Consider the following 24216-nt stretch of genomic DNA (forward strand, 5'->3'; position numbering starts at 1 on the left):
GGTCCTACACAGGGCCTCCTCCTTCCTCATTATACACCCTTCACTATTACTCCATCTCATTACAATACTTTAATATTAAATATTTGGTTAACAAAAAACAACTAATCAATATAACCTTGCTAGCGCCCGTTTCATTTGTGTCAGAAACGGGCCTTTTTTACTAGTTTTTCAATATTGAAGGCTGAAGAAGGAATTTTCCAATGTAACAGTGGGGCTTTCAATCTATTTTCAATGAAACCTGCTTAAAGCTTACAAGCATAGGCGCCCCGTATAAGAGGCTTGGAGCCAGCCCAATCGTGAACTTCCCTTGGCTGCTAGGTGGGGCGCAGAGGGAGCGGTCGCTCCCCCAAAAAGATCTTAGTGACCAGTCTCTGCCTCCTCCCACGCGAGTCTTGCACCTTCCCCCCCTCTCACCCATCCGCTGGTCACTCCGGCCTGACGCGTTCTCCCTCCGACGCCGGCAATTCACATAGCCAGCCTTAATCTGCCTGCGTCGGAGCCTCTCCCTCAGACGCATCCCACCTCTGCGTAAGACAGGAAGTTGCATTACAGGAGGCGGGACGCGTCTGAGGGAGAGGATCCGACGCAGGCAGATTAAGACTGGCTATGTGAATCGCCAGCGTCGGAGGGAGAACGCCTCAGGCTGGAGTGACCACACAGATGGGTGAGAGCGGACGGAAGAGATAGGACCCGGGGGGGGGGGGGGAAGCGAAAGCTACGGATGGCTGGAGGGGGGCAAGGAAGGCTGCTGGACATGGGTGGATGGAGGGGAGAGCAGGGTTGCTGGACATGGGTGGGTGGATGGAGAGGAGGGCAGGGGGAGAGGAGGGTTGCTGGACATGGGTGGATGGGAGGGCGGGGGGGAGAAAGCGAAAGCTACAGATGGCTGGAGGGGGGCAGGGGAGAGAAGAGGTGGGCAGGGGGGAGAGGAAGGCTCCTGGACATGGGTGGATGGAGGGGAGAGCAGGGTTGCTGGACATGGGTGGGTGGATGGAGGGGAGGGCATGGGGACAGGAGGGTTGCTGGACATGGGTGGATGGAGGGGAGGGCAGGGGGAGAGGAGGGTTGCTGGACATGGGTGGGTGGATTGAGTGGAGGGCAGGATGGAGGGGAGGGTTGCTGAGTGGGTGGATGGAGGGCAGGGGAGAGAAGGGTTGCTGGACATGGGTGGGTGGATGGAGAGGAGGGTTGCTGGACATGGATGGAGGAGAGGGAAGGGACAGAGAAGAAATGCTGGACATGGATGAAGGGGGAGGGAGGAGTGAGGAAGGAGATGAGATGAGGTAAAAGGAAGAGAGTAGAAAAACTGCACATGGATGAAGAAAATAGGCAGAAGCTGGATCCACTGGACAGTCAAGTCTGTGGAGGACCCAACTTTTACTTTCGGATGTAGGACAAGAAATGAAGAAGAAAGGCGGAAAGTAAAGAAATAAATGGAAAGGAAGCCCTGGAAACATTTAAGAGGACAGATAGCAGTAGAATCGGATACTGGGCCAGCATGATCAGAAAAACAAAGTCACCAGACAACAAAGGTAGAAAAGATCATTCTATTTTCATTATAGTGTTTGGAATATGTCCACTTTGAGAATCAGGTGCTCAACATTAAAAGTTTATATTTATTTACTTACTTATGGCATTTTATCCCACATTAAACATGAATTAGGATGTTTTGTGGCTGTACATGAGAATTGTGATATTATGATCCCGTGTTTCATATTGTTGACGGTCTGCATTTTCTGTATGGGTGGTATATTGGTGTATTAGGTTCTGCCCAGTGTAATATTTATGGTACAGTAAGGTTCTGAGTGTGTTTTTGCACAAAGTTGTGCATAGTGTTTTGCAGTTGAGCAATTGTGGTTAGTATATGCTTTGAGCAACCACTTTATTCTTTGACATATGATACATATCTAATATCTAAATTTAATAAAAGGTATTGTGACTTTTATTTTTTTTCTGTGTGTTATCAGACAATTATGGATTTAAGCTCCACCCCTGGCCCCACCCACTAACCCCGCCCCCTTTAGCCTCCCCAAACAGTTAGGGCCCACGGTTGCCAGGTCTGCGGGTTTCCAGCCCAATTGGGCGGCTTTCCGCGACCCGCTGCGGGCAATTTTTGCCGGCTGCGGGAAATTGGGCAGCTTTTAAAAAGCCGCGTTGTGGTGATTGGGCGGTTTGCTGGGGCTTTTATTGGTCCAATAGAAGCCCCGCAGAGGCTGGGTTAATGATGTCAGAGGCTGGGTTAATGATGTCAGAGGCGGGGTTAGTGACGTCGGGGTGGGGTTAGTGATGTCGGCAGCTACGTCGGGGACAGGGTTAGTGACGTCGGTGGCTACGTCAGGGGCGGGGTTGATGACGTCGGGGGTACAGCGGGGGCAGGGTTCAACTTTGTGTGGGTTTTGGGCTCGTTTGGGTAGGGAAATTTTTTTCAACCCAGCAACCCTGGTTGGGTCACCGACCGCCTAAGCATCTGCAACACAAGTGACAGTGTCATACTCTAAACTGTAGTCAATAAAGAAGCTGTGATCACCATGTACATTACCATTCCTAAAGATAAAAAGTTCGATGCAAGAAAAAAATCAAACATTTCCCTAAGGGAGGAAAACAAGAGCATTCTGTACTGTTTTTGGAAAGACAAGAAAATAAGATACCACGCAGAATCCTAATCATACTAGGCACCCGTGACGTACCCGAGAAGAACTTCCAAGCGCACCTTGGCATCTTAACAGTACTTACTCCTGAGTCCTGAAAGTCTGTCTTTTGAGTGACATGATATACAACCATTAAGCAGTGCATTCGCAACAAATGTTGCAGATTCCTAAGATAACGCCCAATACCTTATCGTGACTGACTGTGCATAACTGACCCATCGGCAGACGCTACTCTACGAGCGAACCCTGAGAGCGCTAAGACCGCAGCGGGCTACCGCCCATAGACCGTTCCGGTTTCTTAGCAACCATGGGGGACGCTGCACGCGCCGCGTATCCAGAGCCAACGGCTGCTGTGCTGGGGCTGGGTGGTAATCTGCGGGTGTTACAAAGAACTAGAGGCGAGTTGTACCAGTGCTGTGGGCTCTCCGAGAGGGCGCGAGGATTGGCTCAGTGCCGTGACCATCATGTCTTCTAAACAACTCCGAAAGAAAGAATCCTCGAACCGCGGGAACTCGGCACAGCCACACTCTGTCTCTGCTGCCACTAAAGAGTAAGAAGGAGGAATGGGACTGGGAGGGGCACGTAGTAGCTTAGAATTTGTGACGTAAAACAGTCTGATTACGTCATAATGGGCCTCTTGGTGACGAGAGTTGTCATTATTATCGAGCGTTACTATAGTGTGTGCTAAACTAGTTGATGCGTGCTTTTGTCAGTCTCACTTTAGCTGAAACATTTAGTATCTTCTTTAATTTCTATATCTTTTTCTTTCGCAATTTTTACACAGTAAAGCAGTAGGTGCTCAGCAACATCATATACAAGATCGTCTCAAATTATTTTGATGACCCTTGAGTTTGTTAAACCGAGTGTATCCCTCTCTGATCCCTATTGTGTTTTGTACTGGGATAATCCTCCTGTTCCATTTAATTTCATACAGCAAAAGATTCTTTTTTAAAAGTGTTTTTTAATTACCTTTTGGGGCTTCACAAATCTGAACTGATTATGCAACTACAAAGCAAGGAGTCATCTGAGGGGAAAAGAACTGATTAAGGAATCCACATCCCTCCCCCTAAATTTTTTTTTCTTGGAAGCTGGAATTTTAGCTCTGTACTTTCTTTCAAGTTTGAAGTCTGTCTGTAATGGCACTTGTTTAGTTCATAAGCAATTAATTATATATGAACAATAAAGATAGTTAATTTTGCTTAATATTTAAGGGCAGATGGTCCTTTACTGTGTTACCTCTGTTTCCGATTTTTCCCCAATGTAATGCTTGTTTACAGAAGGTCTTTTCCTGGCTCCTTGACCAGCAACTTATCTCAACACTAGTAAGTGTGTAGCAATTCACTTTCCGATCCCACAGGCTCCCACGTCATCCTCTCCCTCTGTTATTAATTACTAGCTGTCTTTCCAGGACTCTGTCAAAATTCTTGGTATCACTTTCAACCCTGCTCGTAATTTTAAACCTGGCCCAAATAGCAAAAGAAGTACCAGGAGCCATCACAAGTGGGAGAAAATCTTTTATTCTTTATATCAAACTCATACCATAGACCCGACACAGGCTGTGTTTCGGTGCAAAGTGCCAGCGTCAGGGGTCTGTATTAGACATAAATAGAATAAAATTATGATGAAAAAATAATAAACATACACATCATACATATTCAACAACATATTCATATCACCAGTGAAACATCAAGAATAGAAAGATATTGAGATGGTGGGATTAATGTGCAAACGAAGGCACAAAATACATTTATACATCATACAGTTAGAGATAGTATTTAAATCTGTCAAAAAATATTTGTAGTTGAACAGTGCTCATGCAAAAGATGATGAATGGTGAAATATAATCTGTTTGGACAGTACTGTGACAATAAATGAAATGACTGTAATTGAATTGTGCAAACCGTGGTGTGGTATGAGTGAAATAGCATTTCAATACTGAGTGTAGATATTAACTCACCCTTTGAATATTAATCGTCTAAACTTAGAACACCCACTGATAGCTGAATTCCAAATAAAACTCAAACCAAATCCTTTAAAATATTTAAAAGTAATAAGTAAAGGGATCTTGGGGTGATAGTATCTGAGGATTTGAAGACGACGAAACAGTGTGACAAGGCGGTGGCCGTAGCTAGAAGGTTGTTAGGCTGTATAGAGAGAGGTGTGACCAGCAGAAGAAAGGGGGTGTTGATGCCCCTGTATAATGCGTTGGTGAGGCCCCACCTGGAGTATTGTGTTCAGTTTTGGAGGCCGTATCTTGTTAAGGATGTAAAAAGAATTGAAGCGGTGCAAAGAAAAGCTACGAGAATGGTAGGGGATTTGCGTTACAAGATGTATGAGGAGAGACTTGTGGACCTGAACATGTATACTCTGGAGGAAAGGAGAAACGGGGGCGATATGATACAGACGTTCAAATATTTGAAAGGTATTAATCTGCAAACAAACCTTTTCCGGAGATGCGAAGGCGGTAGAACGAGAGGACATGAAATGAGATTGAAGGGGGGCAGACTGAAGAAAAATGTCAGGAAGTATTTTTTTCACGGAGAGAGTAGTGGATGCTTGGAATGCCCTCCCACGGGAGGTGGTGGAAACGAAAACAGTAACAGAATTCAAACATGCGTGGGATAAACATAAAGGAATCCTGTTCAGAAGGAATGGATCCTAAGGAGCTTAGCCGAGATTGGGTGGCAGAGCCGGTGGCGGGAGGCGGGGATAGTGCTGGGCAGACTTATACAGTCTGTGCCAGAGCCGGTGGTGGGAGGCGGGGCTGGTGGTTGGGAGGCGGGGATAGTGCTGGGCAGACTTATACGGTCTGTGCCCTGAAAAGGACAGGTACAAATCAAGGTAAGGTATACACAAAAAATAGCACATGTGAGTTTATCTTGTTGGGTAGACTGGATGGACCGTGCAGGTCTTTTTCTGCCGTCATCTACTATGTTACTATGTAAGTGTAATGTATTTATTATGGGGACACCAAATACAGTGCTGCTATTATTGCTAAACTAGTGTTAGCTATAAATGTATGTTGGTGATATACAGAACGTACAACTATACTCTTCGACTGAATGCTACTCGTTCAACTGCAGTTAGCTACAGTATGTGTAACTTCTCTATTTATAGATTTAGATAAGTTTTTTTTAATAAGGGTAGTATCAAACTCAAAATATGACTGAATGGACTGATACCATTTCTTATATAAATTCTGATAGAATTTCCTAAAACATACCGTAAGTTATTTATCGTATCGACTCGCAGATCCCCATCTTATCTCTCACCTTCAAAATTAAGAAATTAAGGGGTAGATATTCAGCCAGCAGTGGTGAGCGTTTTTATAGCTGCTACCAGCATATTCCCGGATATTCAATGCTGCTGGGCCATGTCTTAGAACCGACATTGAATATCCAGGTTTATGCAGCTTGCTATCTCATGTGGTTAAGTGCAATATTCAGCACTTAACTACCTAAGCAACACCACATAAAGATAGGACTGCGTTTTATTAGGTTCAATAGGGCAGCTTAATTTAGGTAGTTAAGTTCTGAATATTGGCACTTAACTGCATAAAGGCTAACTCTGCTCGTGGACTGCCCACAAAATAGCCGGCTTTCACTTTAGCTGCCATGGTGATATTGACCAACTTCAAACTACATTCTACTTGTACATTTTCTAACTTCGAGCTCACTCTTTTCCCTCAATTTTCTATAGACCCTAGTGGAGAAGCTCCCCTGTAGGCAATTATTGAGGGAATTATTGGTTCAGAGAAAGGCAATGAAAGTGCAATACCGTGAGGCTGCTGCAAAAGGCCATTTTAAGGAAGCTGTTGCTAGGGTCAGGAACAAGAGGGGTTTGCTCCTGCCTCTGATGCTCTGCTGGATCACCAAGGAGGTCAGGTAGGCGATGGGGTGTCTTATCCTGACTGGGAAGTGGGGATGGGAGGGGATGCTGACCCAGGGGCCTTTTGTTGGGGGGGGGGGGCGGGAAGTGGGAAAAGAAATTTTTTATAAGCCAGTTTCACATAACTTTCTTATGCGGGCCCTGGCTGAATATCAGGAATATGCCATTTTACCGCAGCCGTGAAGATGGCCTTTTTCTATTTTTATATTCAACAATTTTTATTGAGAATGAAATTACAAAAGAATAATATTGCAGAGATACATTCAACATTGATAACATATTTTCACTACCTCAGCTTGTGCAACACATATCATCCAAAACCCATCCTCATTTTAAACCCCTTTGTCCCCAATATCCCCCCCTCCCTGACCCTCCCTTTACCCCTATGTATGTAACTTGAGCATTATAACAGTTGGTAACCGCATTCATAGTTTATTAAGAATTAAACTCCTTCCCTGCTGTGTTAGCTTAGCTAGGTAGGGACCCCAGAGCTTGAGAAAACGGGCCTTACGTTTATATGAACCTCTGGCCTCTTGCGCTTCCCATGTTATTACTTGATATATTTGATTGCGCCAGTGCCAGAATTCTGGTGTGTCCTTTGAAGCCCATTTTTGCAGTATACAATGTCTAGCAATCAGACATAGCTTGCGGCACAACAACGCTTCTCCGGCTTTATGCCCCCTGAATGAGTCGGGGCAATCAAGCATCACCTGCATAGGTGTCCCTTGTACTTGACATGACATCAAAAGTGAGAGGTATGCCACCACCCGTCTCCAAAAACATCGTATAATTGGGCATCCCCAAAACCCATGATATAAAGAATTGTCAGCTGATTTGCACTTCAAACAAGTGGGTGTGTCAATTCTCCCTGCTCGGAATAACTGCACCTGTGAAAAGTATGCTCTATTGACAACTCTATATGCACATTCTCGGTATCCTGCCCCACTAATTAGTTGAGGAATGTTCTTAAGGTGAGCTGCTATGTCCCAAGAAGTCGCCGAAGCTGGGCCAGCTCCTTTCCAGGTACAAAGGACCAAATTTTCTTCTATAAATTGGAAATGGAAGGAGCCTCTTCTGAGATCTCCGCAAATAAATTCTGAATTTTCTCTCCTAGATTGAATTTGAGTGCCTCTTTATCTAGAGAGCGAACATAGTGCTTCAGCTGGCAATAGGCAAAATTATCACCCCAGCAAATGGATTCACGAGGGATCAATTGATCTAAAGGTCTAGGTTCTCCTTCCTGATCTATCACTGCCCCTAAATTGCTGAGGCCCAGATCCTCCCATCATTCAAACACTTTGTTCTCCTGTCCTGGACCAAACATTGGGTTCCCCTTAATCGTTAAAAGTTCTGACACCTGTGCGTCACCTCCCATGTGTTTACCCAAGAATCTCCACGCATCTTGTACTGGGCCCAGAAGAATTGATCTACCCATCCACCGTGGCAAATATGAATTATTTCCGTGCAGTAATGAGATCAATTGATAGGGTTTAAACAGCACCTTTTCTATCTCCAAAGGGGTATGATAATCAGAGGAACAGATCCAATCACGCACTTGTCTCAAATTACAGGCAATATTGTAATATTTAATGTTGGGTAAACCCATTCCCCCTTGCCTCCACCCCCCCTTCTATTTTTTGTTATTAATGGCCATGCGCTAATGTTAACACTAGCATGCGCTTATTAAAAAAAATGAACATGTATTTACTTACCGCCACCCATTTTATAGGCAGTAATGCTCACATGTTATTCCTGTGCTAACCAGATAGTGCATGGTAATGTATCTGCGCTAACTCATTAGCCCAGAAATGCCCACTCTCTGCCCCCAGACAGGCCCCTCAAAAAAAAGTGAAAGTATGATGGAGGGACCAAATGGCTGCCTGGCAGAACGTGTGAGCAGACTATTATAAAGAACAAAATTACAGAGCATATACATAAGCATGGATTAATGAGACAAAGCCAACATGGACTTTATTCAAGGAGAGTCTTGCGTCACCTCAGTGGCGTAGCCAGACCTAACATTTTGGGGGGGGTCCAGAGATAACATGGAGGGGTACTAGGTATATAGGTGTGAGTAGTTCTTAATATGCTAAATAATGCCGTAGAATACACTTGATAATGGATTTCTAAGTAAACACTGTCCTGCATCAACAATAACCCCATACACACTTATAGAAGCTTTGGAAACACTAACATTTTTAAATATAGTAGCATTATCCCATAACTTAAACTTTGCCATTTTAGAAGACTTGGAGGTCTGGTCAACATCTCAACACACATCAAAATAATTACCACAATGGCACATATCCTTCAACTTTGTTTTATAACAAATATAAATTTCTTATAAAGCTGTATTAATAAAACAGGTAAAATACCTTTGAAGTAGCAGTTTAAGTATGTAGCCTGAAAATCTAATATACAAAAAATATCAGCCACCGACACTGTGCACTGGACCATCATGCTGTTAATTTAAACATATATTTTGCATCCACATAAAGCTCCATAATCCCTCCTCTAAGAATGATATTTTAAAAAATCAAAAAGAAATATATATTTATTTATTTATTGCTTCTCCGAGGACAAGCAGGCTGCTTGTTCTCACTGATGGGTGACGTCCACGGCAGCCCCTCCAATCGGAACACTTTCTAGCAAAGTCCTTTGCTAGTCCTCGTGCGCCGATGCGCACCGCGCATGCGCGGCCGTCTTCCCGCCCAAACCGGCTCGTGCCGGCCAGTCTTCTTTTGTCCGCGCTCGGTACGATCGTGTTTCGCCGTTCGCGCCCCAAAGTTGACCTCGCGCGTCGTTTATCGACTTCGTTCTAAAAAAAAAAAAAAAAAAAAAAGGTGTCGGAAGGAGACCTTTATGGTTTTCTCCCTTCCCATACTTCTAGTTTTGCCCCGGTAAGATTTCTTTCGTCGTCGGGGTAGGCCCTATTTAGGCCTCGGTTTGAAGTTTTTCTTCCCCCTATTTTTGTGGTGCCATTTTCGCCATTTCGAGTTTTGATCTCGCCGGCGCGATTTTTCCGCCCATGACATCGAAGTCTTCCAGCGGCTTCAAAAAGTGCACCCAGTGCGCCCGGGTAATCTCGCTCACTGATAGGCACGCGTCGTGTCTTCAGTGTCTGGGGGCTGGGCACCGCCCGCAGGCCTGTAGTCTGTGTTCTCTCTTGCAAAAGCGGACTCAGGTAGCGAGATTAGCCCAGTGGAACGTTTTGTTCTCGGGCTCTTCGTCGGCAGTATCGACTGCTTCGACGTCGTCGGCGCCCGGACCTTCTTCTTCGCCCCCGATTGCATCGAGTGCATCGAGGCATCGGCCCTCTGCATCGGGGCGACATCGGAGGGCTGCGTAGGCGTCGGTGGTATCGAGACCTCCTTGTCTGCTGATGTCGTCGGACGGTGGTGCTTCGTCTGGAGTGCAGGTGAGGGCTGTCCATTCCCCTGCTGGTGGCGGTGAGCCTTCGGGTGGGTCTCCCCCTACCCTGAGGGCTCCTGCGGTACAGCCCCCCCCCCCCCCCCCGAGACCGACCTTCTTCGGCCTCGGCCCCGAGGAAGAGACGGCTGGATTCTACATCCTCCTCGTCTGTGCCGGGAAGCTCCGGTGACGTGCTTCGTCCCAAAAAATCGAAGAAGCATCGTCACCGGTCCCCTTCCCGTGTCGGCACCGAGAGCTCTGGGTTGCCGAGGGAGTCGGCACCCAGTAGGCATAGGCACCGAGAGGACCGCTCGCCCTCTGTTCAAGAGGTGTCCGTGTGCTCCCCTTTGGACAGCCCGGAACAGCCTCCACGCCCGGAACAGGTTCTGACATCGACTCCTGCATCGGCTTCCATGTCTTTTTCCACAGCCGCTTTGCACGAGAGCCTCCGGGCCGTTCTCCCAGAGATCCTGGGAGAGCTGTTGCGCCCTACCCCTCCGGTACCGGGGGTGCTTGCGCCACCGGTACCGTCGAGCGAGGCGCCGGCTGGCCCATTGTCCGGGGTGAGGTCTCCGACATCGGTGCCGCTTGCGGTACCGACTGCGGTAGCCTCCCAGGAAGGCTCCCCGACTACGTCGGCGGAGGGAGCTTCGCCAGTGCGGGCGAGGGAGTCTACCTCTCGACGCTCCCACCGTGGCCGTGGTTCCACGGAGTCGAGCCGGGCACGGTTGCAGACACAGGTCCGTGAACTTGTGTCTGACACCGATGGTGAGGCCTCGTGGGAAGAGGAAGAAGACATCAGATATTTCTCTGACGAGGAGTCTGAGGGTCTTCCTTCTGATCCCACTCCCTCTCCTGAAAGGCAGCTTTCTCCTCCTGAGAGCCTGTCTTTCGCTTCCTTTGTCCGGGAGATGTCTACGGCCATCCCCTTCCCGGTGGTTGTGGAGGACGAGCCCAGGGCTGAAATGTTTGAGCTCCTGGACTATCCTTCTCCACCTAAGGAAGCGTCCACAGTACCCATGCATCATGTCCTCAAAATGACATTGCTGGCGAACTGGACCAAGCCTTTAACTAATCCCCACATTCCCAAGAAGATCGAGTCCCCAGTACCGGATCCATGGGGACCCAGAGCTGATGTGCACTCAGTTGTCTCACGACTCTGGTGTGGTGGATCTGGCCCTAAAGAAGGCTAAGAGTTCTAGGGAGCATGCTTCGGCGCCCCCGGGCAAGGACTCTAGAACCTTAGACTCCTTTGGGAGGAAGGCCTACCATTTTTCTATGCTCGTGGCCAAGATTCAGTCCTACCAGCTCTACACGAGCATACACATGCGGAACAATGTGCGGCAGTTGGCAGGCTTGGTGGACAAGCTCCCCCCTGAGCAAGCCAAGCCATTTCAGGAGGTGGTCAGGCAGCTGAAGGCGTGCAGAAAATTCCTGGCCAGAGGGGTGTATGACACCTTTGATGTTGCGTCCAGGGCCGCTGCTCAAGGTGTGGTGATGCGCAGACTCTCATGGCTGCGTGCCTCCGACCTGGAGAATAGAATCCAGCAGCGGATTGCGGACTCGCCTTGCCGTGCGGATAATATTTTTGGAGAGAAAGTCGAGCAGGTGGTAGAGCAGCTCCACCTGCGGGACACAGCTTTTGACAAGTTCTCCCGCCGGCAGCCTTCAGCCTCTACCTCTACAGGTAGAAGATTTTTTGGGGGAAGGAAGACTGTTCCCTACTCTTCTGGCAAGCGTAGGTACAATCCTCCTTCTCGACAGCCTGCGGCCCAGGCTAAGCCCCAGAGCGCGCGCTCTCGTCAGCAGCGTGCGACTCAGCAAGGCCCCTCGGCTCCCCAGCAAAAGCAAGGGGCGAGCTTTTGACTGGCTCCAGCAGAGCATAGCCGACATACAAGTGTCAGTGCCGGGCGATCTGCCAGTCGGAGGGAGGTTGAAAGCTTTTCACCAAAGGTGGCCTCTCATAACCTCCGATCAGTGGGTTCTCCAAATAGTCCGGCACGGATACACCCTCAATTTGGCCTCAAAACCTCCAAATTGTCCACCGGGAGCTCAGTCTTACAGCTTCCAGCACAAGCAGGTACTTGCAGAGGAACTCTCCGCCCTTCTCAGCGCCAATGCGGTCGAGCCCGTGCCATCCGGGCAAGAAGGGCTGGGATTCTATTCCAGGTACTTCCTTGTGGAAAAGAAAACAGGGGGGATGCGTCCCATCCTAGACCTAAGGGCCCTGAACAAATATCTGGTCAAAGAAAAGTTCAGGATGCTTTCCCTGGGCACCCTTCTCCCCATGATTCATGAAAACGATTGGCTATGCTCTCTGGACTTGAAGGACGCAGACACACACATCCCGATACTACCAGCTCACAGACAGTATCTGCGATTTCAGCTGGGCACACGTCACTTCCAGTACTGTGTGCTACCCTTTGGGCTCGCCTCTGCGCCCAGAGTGTTCACGAAGTGCTTGGCTGTAGTAGCAGCGGCACTTCGCAGACTGGGGGTACACGTGTTCCCATACCTCGGCTGGTGAAGAACACATCCGAGGCAGGAGCCCTGCAGTCCATGCAGATGACTATTCGCCTCCTGGAGCTACTTGGGTTTGTGATAAATTATCCAAAGTCCCATCTTCTCCCAGTGCAGAAACTCGAATTCATAGGAGCTCTGCTGGATTCTCGGACGGCTCGCGCCTATCTCCCAGAGACGAGAGCCACCAACTTGTTGTCCCTCGTCTCGCGGGTGCGGGCGTCCCAGCAGATCACAGCTCGGCAGATGTTGAGATTGCTGGGCCACATGGCCTCCACAGTTCATGTGACTTCCATGGCCCACCTTCACATGAGATCTGCTCAATGGACCCTAGCTTCCCAGTGGTTTCAGGCTGCTGGGGATCTAGAAGACGTGATCCACCTGTCCATGAGTTTTCTCAAATCCCTGTATTGGTGGACGATTTGGTCCAATTTGACTCTGGGACGTCCTTTCCAAATTCCTCAGCCACAAAAAGTGCTGACCACGGATGCGTCTCTCCTGGGGTGGGGAGCTCATGTCGATGGGCTTCACACCCAAGGAAGCTGGTCCCTCCAGGAATGCGATCTGCAGATCAATCTTCTGGAGTTGCGAGCGGTCTGGAACGCTCTGAAGGTTTTCAGAGATCGGCTGGCCCACCAAATTATCCAAATTCAGACAGACAACCAGGTTGCCATGTATTACATCAACAAGCAGGGGGGCACCGGATCTCGCCCTCTGTGTCAGGAAGCCGTCAGCATGTGGCTCTGGGCTCGCCGTCACGGCATGGTGCTCCAAGCCACATATCTGGCAGACGTAAACAACAGTCTGGCCGACAGGTTGAGCAGGATTATGCAACCTCACGAGTGATCGCTCAATTCCCGAATAGTGCGCCAGATCTTCCAGGTGTGGGGCACCCCCTTGGTAGATCTCTTCGCATCTCGAGCCAACCACAAAGTGCCTCAGTTCTGTTCCAGGCTTCAGGCCCATGGCAGACTGGCATCGGATGCCTTCCTCCTGGACTGGGGGGAGGGTGTGCTGTATGCTTATCCTCCCATACCTCTGGTGGGCAAGACTTTGTTGAAACTCAAGCAAGACCAAGGCACCATGATTCTGATTGCTCCTTTTTGGCCGCGTCAGATCTGGTTCCCTCTTCTTCTGGAGTTGTCCTCCGAAGAACCGTGGAGATTGGAGTGTTTTCCGACCCTCATCACACAGGACGAAGGGGCGCTTCTGCATCCCAACCTCCGGTCTCTGGCTCTCACGGCCTGGATGTTGAGAGCGTAGACTTTGCCTCTTTGGGTCTGTCGGAGGGTGTCTCCCGTGTCTTGCTTGCTTCCAGGAAAGATTCCACTAAGAGGAGTTACTTCTTTCTAAGGAGGAGGTTTGCCGTCTGGTGTGACAGCAAGGCCCTAGATCCTCGCTCTTGTCCTACACAGACCCTGCTTGAATACCTTCTGCACTTGTCTGAGTCTGGTCTCAAGACCAACTCTGTAAGGGTTCACCTTAGTGCAATCAGTGCATACCATTACCGTGTGGAAGGTAAGCCGATCTCAGGACAGCCTTTAGTTGTTCGCTTCATGAGAGGTTTGCTTTTGTCAAATCTCCTTGTCAAGCCTCCTACAGTGTCATGGGATCTCAATGTCGTTCTCACCTAGCTGATGAAACCTCCTTTTGAGCCACTGAATTCCTGCCATCTGAAGTACTTGACCTGGAAGGTCATTTTCTTGGTGGCAGTTACTTCAGCTCGTAGAGTCAGTGATCTTCAGGCCCTGGTAGCCCAGGCCCCTTACACCAAATTTCATCATAACAGAGTAGTCCTCCGCACTCACCCAAGTTCTTGCCAAAGGTTGTGTCGGAGTTCCATCTGAACCAGTCAATTGTCTTGCCAACATTCTTTCCCCGTCCTCATTCCTGCCCTGCTGAACGTCAGCTGCACACATTGGACTGCAAGAGAGCATTGGCCTTCTATCTGGAGCGGACACAGCCCAACAGACAGTCCGCCCAATTGTTTGTTTCTTTGATCCCAACAGGAGGGGAGTGGCTGTGGGAAAACGTACCATATCCAATTGGCAAGCAGATTGCATTTCCTTCACTTACGCCCAGGCTGGGCTGGCTCTTGAGGGTCATGTCACGGCTCATAATGTTAGAGCCATGGCAGTGTCGGTAGCCCACTTGAAGTCAGCCACTATTGAAGAGATTTGCAAAGCTGCGACGTGGTCATCTGTCCACACATTCACATCTCATTACTGCCTGCAGCAGGATACCTGACGCGCAGTCGGTTCGGGCAGTCAGTGCTTCAGAATCTGTTCGGGGTTTAGAATCCAACTCCACCCCCCTAGGCCCATGTTTGTTCTGTTTCCAGGCTGCACTCTCAGTTAGTTGGTAAATTTTTTAGGTCAATCTCAGTTATGTCCTCGCCGTTGCGAGGCCCAATTGACCATGGTTGTTGTTTTGAGTGAGCCTGGGGGCTAGGGATACCCCATCAGTGAGAACAAGCAGCCTGCTTGTCCTCGGAGAAAGCGAATGCTACATACCTGTAGAGGGTATTCTCCGAGGACAGCAGGCTGATTGTTTTCACAAACCCGCCCGCCTCCCCTTTGGAGTTGTGTCTTCCCTTCTCTTTGTCTTGCTACATATGAGACTGGCTGGCACGAGCCGGTTCGGGCGGGAAGACGGCCGCGCATGTGCGGTGCGCATCGGCGCGCAAGGACTAGCAAAGGACTTTGCTAGAAAGTGTTCCGATTGGAGGGGCTGCCGTGGACGTCACCCATCAGTGAGAACAATCAGCCTGCTGTCCTCGGAGAATACCTTCTACAGGTATGTAGCATTCGCTATTTGTATCCCACATTTTCCCACCTATTTGCGGGCTCAGTGTGGCTTACAATACATTGTGAATAATGAAAATACAATTTGTAGCAGTACGATTATGGGTTACATTGTGAAGAGTTATGTGAAGACAAATTCAGAGTCAAAATATCATTAGGGGATAGAACAATGGAGTGTTAAAATGGGGAATTGATAGGGCGATAAAACAATAGCAAAAGAACATTAGGGTATAACAATTTTATCTGTGGGTAGAGTTTTAAGTGTGGTGAAAATACGGGGGAAGAGAACTCAGAAGAGAGTGTATTGATGCATTTCTATTAGTGTGTATAGACTTCATGTGTTTTGATCCTTGCAATAGATCTTCTCAAAGAGATGAGTCTTCAATAGTTTGCGGAAGTCGGTTAGTTCGTAGATCGTTCTCAGGTTGTGTGGTAGTGTATTCCAGAATTGCGTGCTGATATAAGAGAAGGTTGATGCGTGCAGTACTTTGTATTTTATGCCTTTGCACCTAGGGAAGTGGAGATTGAGGAAAGTTCGGGATGATCTTTTAGCGTTTCTGGGTGGCAGGTCTATTAAATCAGACATGTATGCAGGGGCTTCACCGTGAATGATTTTGTGGACTAAGGTGCATACTTTAAAAGTGATACGTTCCTTGAGTGGGAGCCAGTGTAGTTTCTCACGTAAGGGTTTTGCACTTTCGTATTTTGGTTTTCCGAAGATGAGTCTGGCTGCTGTATTCTGGGCTGTTTGAAGTTTCCTCAGTATTTGTTCTTTGCAGCCTGCGTATAGTGAATTGCAGTAGTCCAGGTGACTGAGTACGAGTGATTGCACTAGGCCGCGGAAGACAGATCTTGGAAAGAATGGTCTTATTCTTTTCAATTTCCACATGGAGTAGAACATCTTTTTGGTTGTGTTGTTCGCGTGAGTCTCAAGTGTTAAGTGGCGGTCAATAGTGACTCCAAGGATTTTTAAAGTTTCTGAGATTGGCAGCTTTAGTTTAGGTGTGTTTATTGCGGTAAATTTTTTCGTGTTGTATTGGGAGGTAAGTATGAGGCATTGAGTTTTTTCTGCGTTCAGTTTCAATTGGAATGCATCTGCCCAGGTGTTCATGATGTGTAGACTTTGGTTGATTTCGTTGGAGATTTCATTAATGTCTTGTTTGAAAGGAATATATATCGTTACATCATCGGCATATATGTGTGGGTTGAGGTTATGGTTTGATAGAAGTTTTGCCAAGGGGATCATCATTAGGTTGAAAATAGTTGGCGAGAGGGGGGATCCCTGCGGTACTCCACACTCAGGTGTCCATGCAGCAGACGTAGTTGAATTTGATGTGACCTCATATGAGCGTAAGGTTAAGAATCCCTTGAACCAGTTTAGGACATTGCCTCCGATGCCAAAATATTCAAGAATGTGTAATAGGATTCCGTGGTCAACCATATCAAAGGCACTTGACATGTCAAATTGTAAGAGGAGTATATTGGTGCCGGTTGCAATCATTTGTTTAAATTTGGTCATTAGGGTAATTAATATTGTTTCTTTGCTGTGATTTGATCGGAATCCTGATTGGGCTTCATGCAGTATGGAGAACTTGTTAAGATAGTTTGTGAGTTGTTTGGTTACCATCCCTTCGGTTATTTTGGTTATTAGTGGTATAGATGCTATTGGTCTGTAGTTAGTTATTTCGCTTGCGTTTTTCTTTGTGTCTTTGGGTATTGGGGTGAGTAAAATTTTTCCTTTTTCCTTTGGGAAAAGTCCGTTTTGTAGCATGAAGTTCACGTGGTTCATTAGGTCTATTATGAATTGTTGAGGAGCTGATTTCATGAGGTTGTTTGGACAGATATCTAGTTTGCATTGGGATTTGGCGAATCTTTGGAGCGTTTTAGAGATGAGGTCCTCTGACAGTAATTCGAATTCGGTCCAGATCCTGTCTGCTGGATATATTCCGTCTTCTGGGTCTAGACAGTTTAGGAGTGTTGCGTATTCAATAGGGCTGGTGGGTATTTTAAGTCGTAATTGTATGATTTTCTCCTTGAAGTATTTTGCGAGGTTGTCGACCCCTGGTGTATCTTTGCTGTTATTTGTAACTGGTGTGGTGTTTAGCAATTTATTTACAAGGTAGAAGAGTTTGTGTGTGTCTTTGTAGTTTGGTCCAATCATTGTTTTGTAGTGTAGTCTTTTAGTCTGTTTGATGGTATATTTGTATTTCCTCCGAAGTGTTTTCCAGGCATTCAGTGTGTGTTCATCCTTCTTTTTGTTCCATGCGCGTTCTAGTTTTCTGACTTGTGTTTTGAGCTCTTTCAGCTCTTCGGTGAACCATGGATTAGATTTTTTCCTATGTGATGTTCTGGTTTGGATTGGGGCAATTGTGTCTAATGTTGTCTTACATATGTCATCCCATTCTTGGAGGAATTGAATGGTGTCTGTATTTGTTGACCATTCGTTTTGGTAGACCCTGTTGCCAGAATGTTGTGGGGTCTATTTTTCCTCTCGTGGTGTATGTTGTTCGTTCATGTTTGTTGACTGTGTTTCTGTGTATTTTTCGCCAGTGGAGGGAGACGTATGCTTTATGGTGATCTGCCCATGGTGTGGGAGTCCATCTTGTGTCTGTAAGTAGGAGAGTTGAGTCTGGGTCGAATTTGTGTGTAATGATGTCAAGTGTGTGTCCTTTTTTGTGTGTTGGTTGAGTATTAGGAGCGTGTAAGTCCCAGAGTTTTAAGAATTCTTTGCATTCTTGTGTGCCTGTTGAGGTGTCGTCTTCGAGGTGTAGGTTGATATCTCCTATTATGAGGATGTTTGAGACAGAGACACGTGTGTTCGAGATGAAGTCCATGAGTTGTGTTTGGGAGTCTTTCCATTTTCCTGGTGGCCTGTAGAATAGGATTGCGTTGAGGTGTCCTTGTAGGTTCGGATGAGTGATTCTTGTCGAGGCAATTTCGAGTTGTGAGGTGGATTCGCCAGTGGTTGTGATGGTGAACTCGGATTTGTAAATTATGGCTATTCCGCCACCTCTTTTCCATTTCTTGTCCAGTGGGTGATTTTGTATTCTGGTGGGCATGTCTGTATGATGGCGGGATCTGTAGGGCCGTGGAACCATGTTTCTATGATGAACAGAAGGTCTAGATTCTCTGTGGTAATCCAGTCTAGTATGTCTACTGAGTTGCTTACTGCTGATCTAGCATTGATGTATCCTATTCGGATTGAGCGGTATGGTTCTGTAGGGAGGTTAAATGTGTTTATTTTTATTAGCTGTCTGTTTCCTCGGTGGTTGAATTTGTTGTTGTTGTTTTTTTTTTTTCTTTCTCTTTCTGTTGGTGATGTTCGTATGTGGAGATTTTTCCTTTTGGTTGGTTATTGTATTTTTGGTCTGGTGAGTTGTTAGTAGGTTGTACATAGAGTTGGTGGATTGTGGTTGGGTTGTTGTTGATGTTGGGGGTGGTCCATGCGTGGTAGATTATGGGAATGAGATAGATTATCAGTAGCTTATTAATATTCATGTTGGATTTTTGTGGACGGTGTTCGTGGGAGTGTTGGGTGTTGTTGGTGATATCAGTAGTTTTGTGGGCAGTGTTCGTGGGAGTGTTGGGCGGTGTTGGTGATATCAGTAATGCATCAACAGTCTTAACAATTGGTCCATAACAGTAATTAGATCACCAAGGCATGGCATTGCTTAATACTAGCCGTGCTTAACCTTAACATGTGTTAGAAGGCAGTAATGCAATTTAGAACATTTATGCTAGCATTTAAGTAATAAGTGTAACAGTCAATTGTAATACAGGCACTTAAGCATATAGAAGTAAGGCAGCTAGAAGCACGGCTTAGAAGCAAAACAATATGAGAGGCTTTTTTAGCATGTGTTTGAAGGCAGTATTGCAAAAGCAAGCAGGCAAAGTCACAGGCAGCCTAGCAGCAGCAGCGGCTCTTATTAGGTCTCCAGTGCACACAAACGAAGCAGAACAAAAACAAACAAACAAACAAACAAAAAAAAACATTCAATTTCAGTAGTCATTAACATTAGTTAGTGGAACACAGTACCGGTTGTTCTCTGTTGATGTGGTCGGCTTGGACCGCTCGGGCTGGATATGAAATGAGTGTAATGGATGATGGCTGATTACGTATGTTGGAAGTAGAGATTAGTCAGCTGGCTTCCTTGCTTGCAGAGGACTAGATAGGCTCGCTTCCACTCCTGTCTAGTAAACCTCCATGCAGCAGCTTGTAGGTATGCTTGTTGTTAATGAGTGTGTGACTGTGATAACTCCAGGGGGAGTGGAAACAAAGACTCACCGAACCGATTTCCCTGCTCACATTGGACCAGGTAAGCTCATCTCTAGTCCCATACATCCATTCTTTGGAGTTAGGCAGTCAATTAGCAGAAAGTTATATTCGGCGCAGGGCTGGGGCTGCGCGATCGCGTGGACCGCAGCGTGTCCCGATTCGTTGTTCTCTCGGATCAGTAGGCGGGGGGAGGACTGGATGTGTGAGCGCCGCTTTGGACAGTTTGGGAAGGGAAGCGGCCGCTTACCGGGCTTCGTTTGCAGGGTCCCGTTGTATCAGAGCTGGTTCCTCGGGTTCCTGCGGGTCGACTCAGGTCGTCTGCAGTGCCGTTTCTGTACCGTTTCGGTCCGCTCGCTGTTTCCCGGCTGCTTCCTCCGAACTCTGAACTTCTGGGCACCACAGGTCCCGAGTGTACATGAGAGGAGATGGGGCTAGCGCAGGAAACAGTAGTGGGCAGGCAGAGAGAGCCATGGTCCCATGTGTCTAGGTTCTATGGGTTATTTATTAGCGTGGCCTGGCAGAGCTGCAAGAGGGAGGAAATTTGTGCTACTTGACGTCAGTACATAGATGGGAGAGAGAAAGAAACTTGGGTGGGGAGGGAGAGAGAAACAGGGTAAGAGTGAATGGGAGGAAAGAGGCAGTGGACGCAGTGAATGGGAGGAAAGAGGCGGTGGACGCAGAGATGGGGGGCCTGAGCCAGCATGGGAGGCCTGGGCCCCTGAGGCCCCCCCGTGGCTACACCCCTGCCTCACAAATCTACTACATTTCTTTGAAGGGGTGAATAAGCATGTGAATAAGTGAGCTGGCTGATATTGTATGTCTGAATTTTCAAAAAGCATTTGAAAGTACCACATGAAAGACTCCTGAAGAAATTAGAAAGTCATGGGATAGGAGGCAATGTCCTATTGTGGATTAAAAACTGGTTAAAAGATAGAAAACAGAGAGTAGGGTTAAAGGGTCAGTGTTCTCAATGGAGACGGGTAGATAGTGGTGTTCTCCAGGGGTCTGTGCTGGGACCACTGCTTTTTAGCATATTTATAAATGATCTAGAGATGGGAATAACTATTGAGGTAATTAAATTTGCTGATGACACAAAGTTGTTAAATTGCAATAGGATTGTGAAAAATTTAAAGAGTACTTTATGAGATTGGGAGACTGGGCAACCAAATGACAGATGACTTTTAATGTAAGCAAGTTCAAAGTGATGCATGTGGGAAAGAGGTTCTCCGAGGACAAGCAGGCTCTTTATTCTCACAAGTGTTCTTCTATATTCTCAGAAGTGGGGTGACGCCGATCCGCATCGCTCGGTCCAGCACTTACCAAAGCTAAATGAGAGCTTTGTGGAGCAGGAGCCATGCTCCATCATGCATGCACAAGTGCCTTCCTGCCCATCATGCGAATGCGGTCTTCTCAGTTCTTCTTTTTTCGCGTGAGGAGAAGGAGCTTTTTCTTACTATCTCTTCATTCACTTGGTCTTAGAGAGCTATTTTTTGTTACTTCTGGATATTTTTTCATTTCTTAATTGTGTTCCTGTTGTTGGAACTTCTTTCCTTCCCTTTAATTTCATTGAAGTTTTTTTGCCCGGTTTTAAGTTTTGTTTGTTTTTCCGTCGTCATCAGGCCACTTTTAGGCCCTGTCTTCGACTGGAATTTTCCCTTTCCTGTTCTGTGCACCATTACTCCAAAGTTTTTCTGTCCATGTCCACGAAGATTCCCAGTGGCTTCAAGGGCTGTACCCAGTGCAATTGGACAATCTCAGGGAAGGACACCCATTCTTGGTGTCTACAGTGTCTTGGGCCTGACCATATCCCTGCTAACTGTGTTCTTTGTCTTCGCATAAAGAAGAGGATCCAGCTTTCCAGAGAGGCTCAACGAGAGAGGAGCCAAGTCCGGTTCCTCAACGTTGGCGTCGGCATTGACGTCGAGCATCTCACCGGCATCGGGAGCATTGGTAAGCATGGCTGCTACTAGCCCTGTAGACACTGGGAGCAGTGAAGCATTGAGTGGGTCTCCCCTCGAAGCCTCCTGCTGTGTAGGGCCCATGGGATTGTTTATCATCAGACCCGACCCTGAGGCGACATGAGGATTTAACGTCGTCCTCGTTGGCACCAAGGGGCCTTGGTGACATGCTTTTGAGCAAAGGCCAAGAAGCATCGTCATCGGTCATCTTTGACACATGGTGCTGGGAGCTCCAGGCTGTCAAAGGATTCAGCACCCGAGAAGCATCAGCGCCGGGAGGACTGTTCCCCGCCATACAGGAGGTACCAATGCACCTGTCTCTTAGCAGCCGAGATACAGCTCCTGCCGACTCTAGTGGTTCTGCAACCTGCGCCTCAGCTGGCACACCAGCTTTTCCCGGTGTTGGCCCTCGAGTGCATTTAGGCCTTGCTCCCTGATCTGCTGGATGGCCTTATGCAACAGTGTGCATCGGTTTCAGGGGTGCTTGCGCCTACCATGACTACCGTTGCAGCCCCTCTTGGCCCTCAGCCTGTGGTGCAGCCTCCGATGCCGGCGCCGCTTGCAGGCTCGGTGCCAACTGCCAACCAAGGCAGCACTTCCTTGACATCGGTGGAGGAAACTTTGCCGGAGTCGAGACGGGAATTGACTTCTCGATGCTGCTCTCAGGGACATGGTTCCTCAGCACTGAGGCAGGTTCGGTCTCGACAATCCCATCGGGAGATACTGTCCAACACTGAAGAGGAGTGCTCATGGGATTCAGAGGAGGATCCCAATTGCTTTTCCTTGGACAAGTCTTATGGGATTCCCTCTGAACCCTCCCCTCCAGCTGAAAGGAGAAAGTCTCCTCCAGAGAGCCTTTAATTTCCATCTTTTGTAAAGAAAATGGCTGATGCCATTCCATTTCCTTTGGAAGTGGAGGATGAGCCCAGGGCCAAGATGCTCGAGATCCTGGACTACACATCTCCTAAGGAGGCTGTGACTGCACCTCTCCACAAGGTACTCAAGGAAGTCCTTGTCAAGAATTGGGAGTCCCCTCTGCCAGTCTCTGTCATGCCCAAGAAGACTGACACGCAGTATTGGCTCCACAGTGCACCTAGTTTTGATAGGTCTCCGTTGCCTCACAATTCCATGGTGATAGAATGTGCTCTCAAAAGAGCCAGAAGTTCCAGGGACTATGCCTTGGTGCCCCCAGGCAGAGAAGCTAGAGCCCTGGATTCTTTTGGGACGAATATGTTCCAGGCTTCAATGCGCATTTCTCATATACAACCTTACCAGCTCTTCATGAGCATTTACTTGCGAAACTCGGTACGCCAGCTGTTGGATTTGGATGACACGCTCCCTCCGGAGCAGGCTGAGCCTTTTCGCCAGTTGGTCAAGCAGCAGGAGGCGTGTCAAAAGTTCTTGGCCAGGGCACTTACGACACTTTTTGATGTGGCATCCAGGATCTCTGCTCAAATTATAGCGATGCGTAGACTTTCATGGCTGCGTGTTTCTGACTTGGAACCAGTGGTGTGCTGGAGCTGGCTCGCTCCGGCTTGCAAGAGCCGCTTGTTAAATTTTGTCAGCTCTTGCGAGCCGGTTGTTCTTGGGGGTGAGCCGGCTCCATTACGGGAGGTAAGCATGGCAGGAGGGCGCCATCACAGGACATGCTTACCTCCCCTCCCGCTCCCAAACATGTCCAACAATGTCCTTCGCCCCCACCCTCCCCTCCCATCTGTCTTTTTGTATTACCTCCGTCGAAGCGCCGCGTTATTTAAAGCCCTGCTGGCCGTCTCCAGCCTTCCCTGCTTGCTTCTGATGAGTTTGTGCTCTTAGTCCCGCCTTCTGACGTCATTCTGACATCATTTCCTTTTTCCCTGAAGTGGGACTGAGGGAACAAACATCATCACGAAGCAAGCAGGGAAGGCTGGAGACAGGCAGCAGGACTTTAAATAACGCGGCGCTTCGACGGAGGTTATACAAAAAGATGGATGGGAGCGGGAGCGGGAGGGGAGGGTGGGGGCGACGGAGAATCGCTGGACATGGATGGGAACGGGAGGGCAGGGGAGAGAAGAGAATTGCTGGGCATGGATGGGTAGAGGGGGGCAGGGGAGAGAATTGCTGGGCATGGATGGGTAGAGGGGGGCAGGGGAGAGAATTGCTGGGCATGGATGGCTAGGGGGGCAGGGGAGAGAAGAGAGTTTCAGGACATGGATGGAGAGAAGAGAGTTTCAGGACCTGGATGGAGGGGAGGGCAAGAGAAATTCTGGACATGGATGGAGGGTAGGGAAGGGAAAGAGAAGAAATGTTGGACATGGAGGGAAGATAGAGGAAGGAGATTAGATGAGGGAAAAGGAAGTGAGGAGAGAAACTGCACATGGATGGAGAAAATAGGCAGAAGCTGGATCCACTGTACAGTCAAGTCTGCGGAGGACCAGAAATGAAGAAGAAAGAAAAGAAATAAATGGAAAGGAAGCCCTGGAAACGGAGTCAAGGGAACAGATAGAGAGCAGCAGAATCAGATACTGGGCCAGCATGATCAGAGAAACAAAGTCACCAGACAACAAAGGTAGAAAAAAATAATTTTATTTTAATTATAGTGTTTGGAATATGTCCACTTTTAGAATCAGGTGCTGAACTTTAAAAGTTTATATTTATTTACTTATTTATGGCATTTTATCCCATATTAAACATGAATTAGATTGGAACCTGGGATCATTTAATTTTTTTTT

At 47.7% G+C, this 24216-nt stretch overlaps 1 protein-coding gene across 1 annotated transcript in view; it reads left to right on the forward strand.

The window, feature by feature from the left end:
* The first annotated feature begins 3040 nt into the window (after positions 1 to 3040).
* Positions 3041 to 24216, forward strand: part of ADGB (androglobin) — a 738031-nt gene continuing 716855 nt past the window's right edge. The window contains exon 1 of the mRNA XM_030198035.1: positions 3041 to 3198. Coding sequence (XP_030053895.1) covers positions 3113 to 3198 — 86 coding nt within the window. The 5' untranslated portion in view covers positions 3041 to 3112. The remainder of the gene's footprint in view (positions 3199 to 24216) is intronic.

This window comes from Microcaecilia unicolor, chromosome 3, assembly GCF_901765095.1.
Source record: "Microcaecilia unicolor chromosome 3, aMicUni1.1, whole genome shotgun sequence".
Classification (NCBI taxonomy): domain Eukaryota; kingdom Metazoa; phylum Chordata; class Amphibia; order Gymnophiona; family Siphonopidae; genus Microcaecilia; species Microcaecilia unicolor.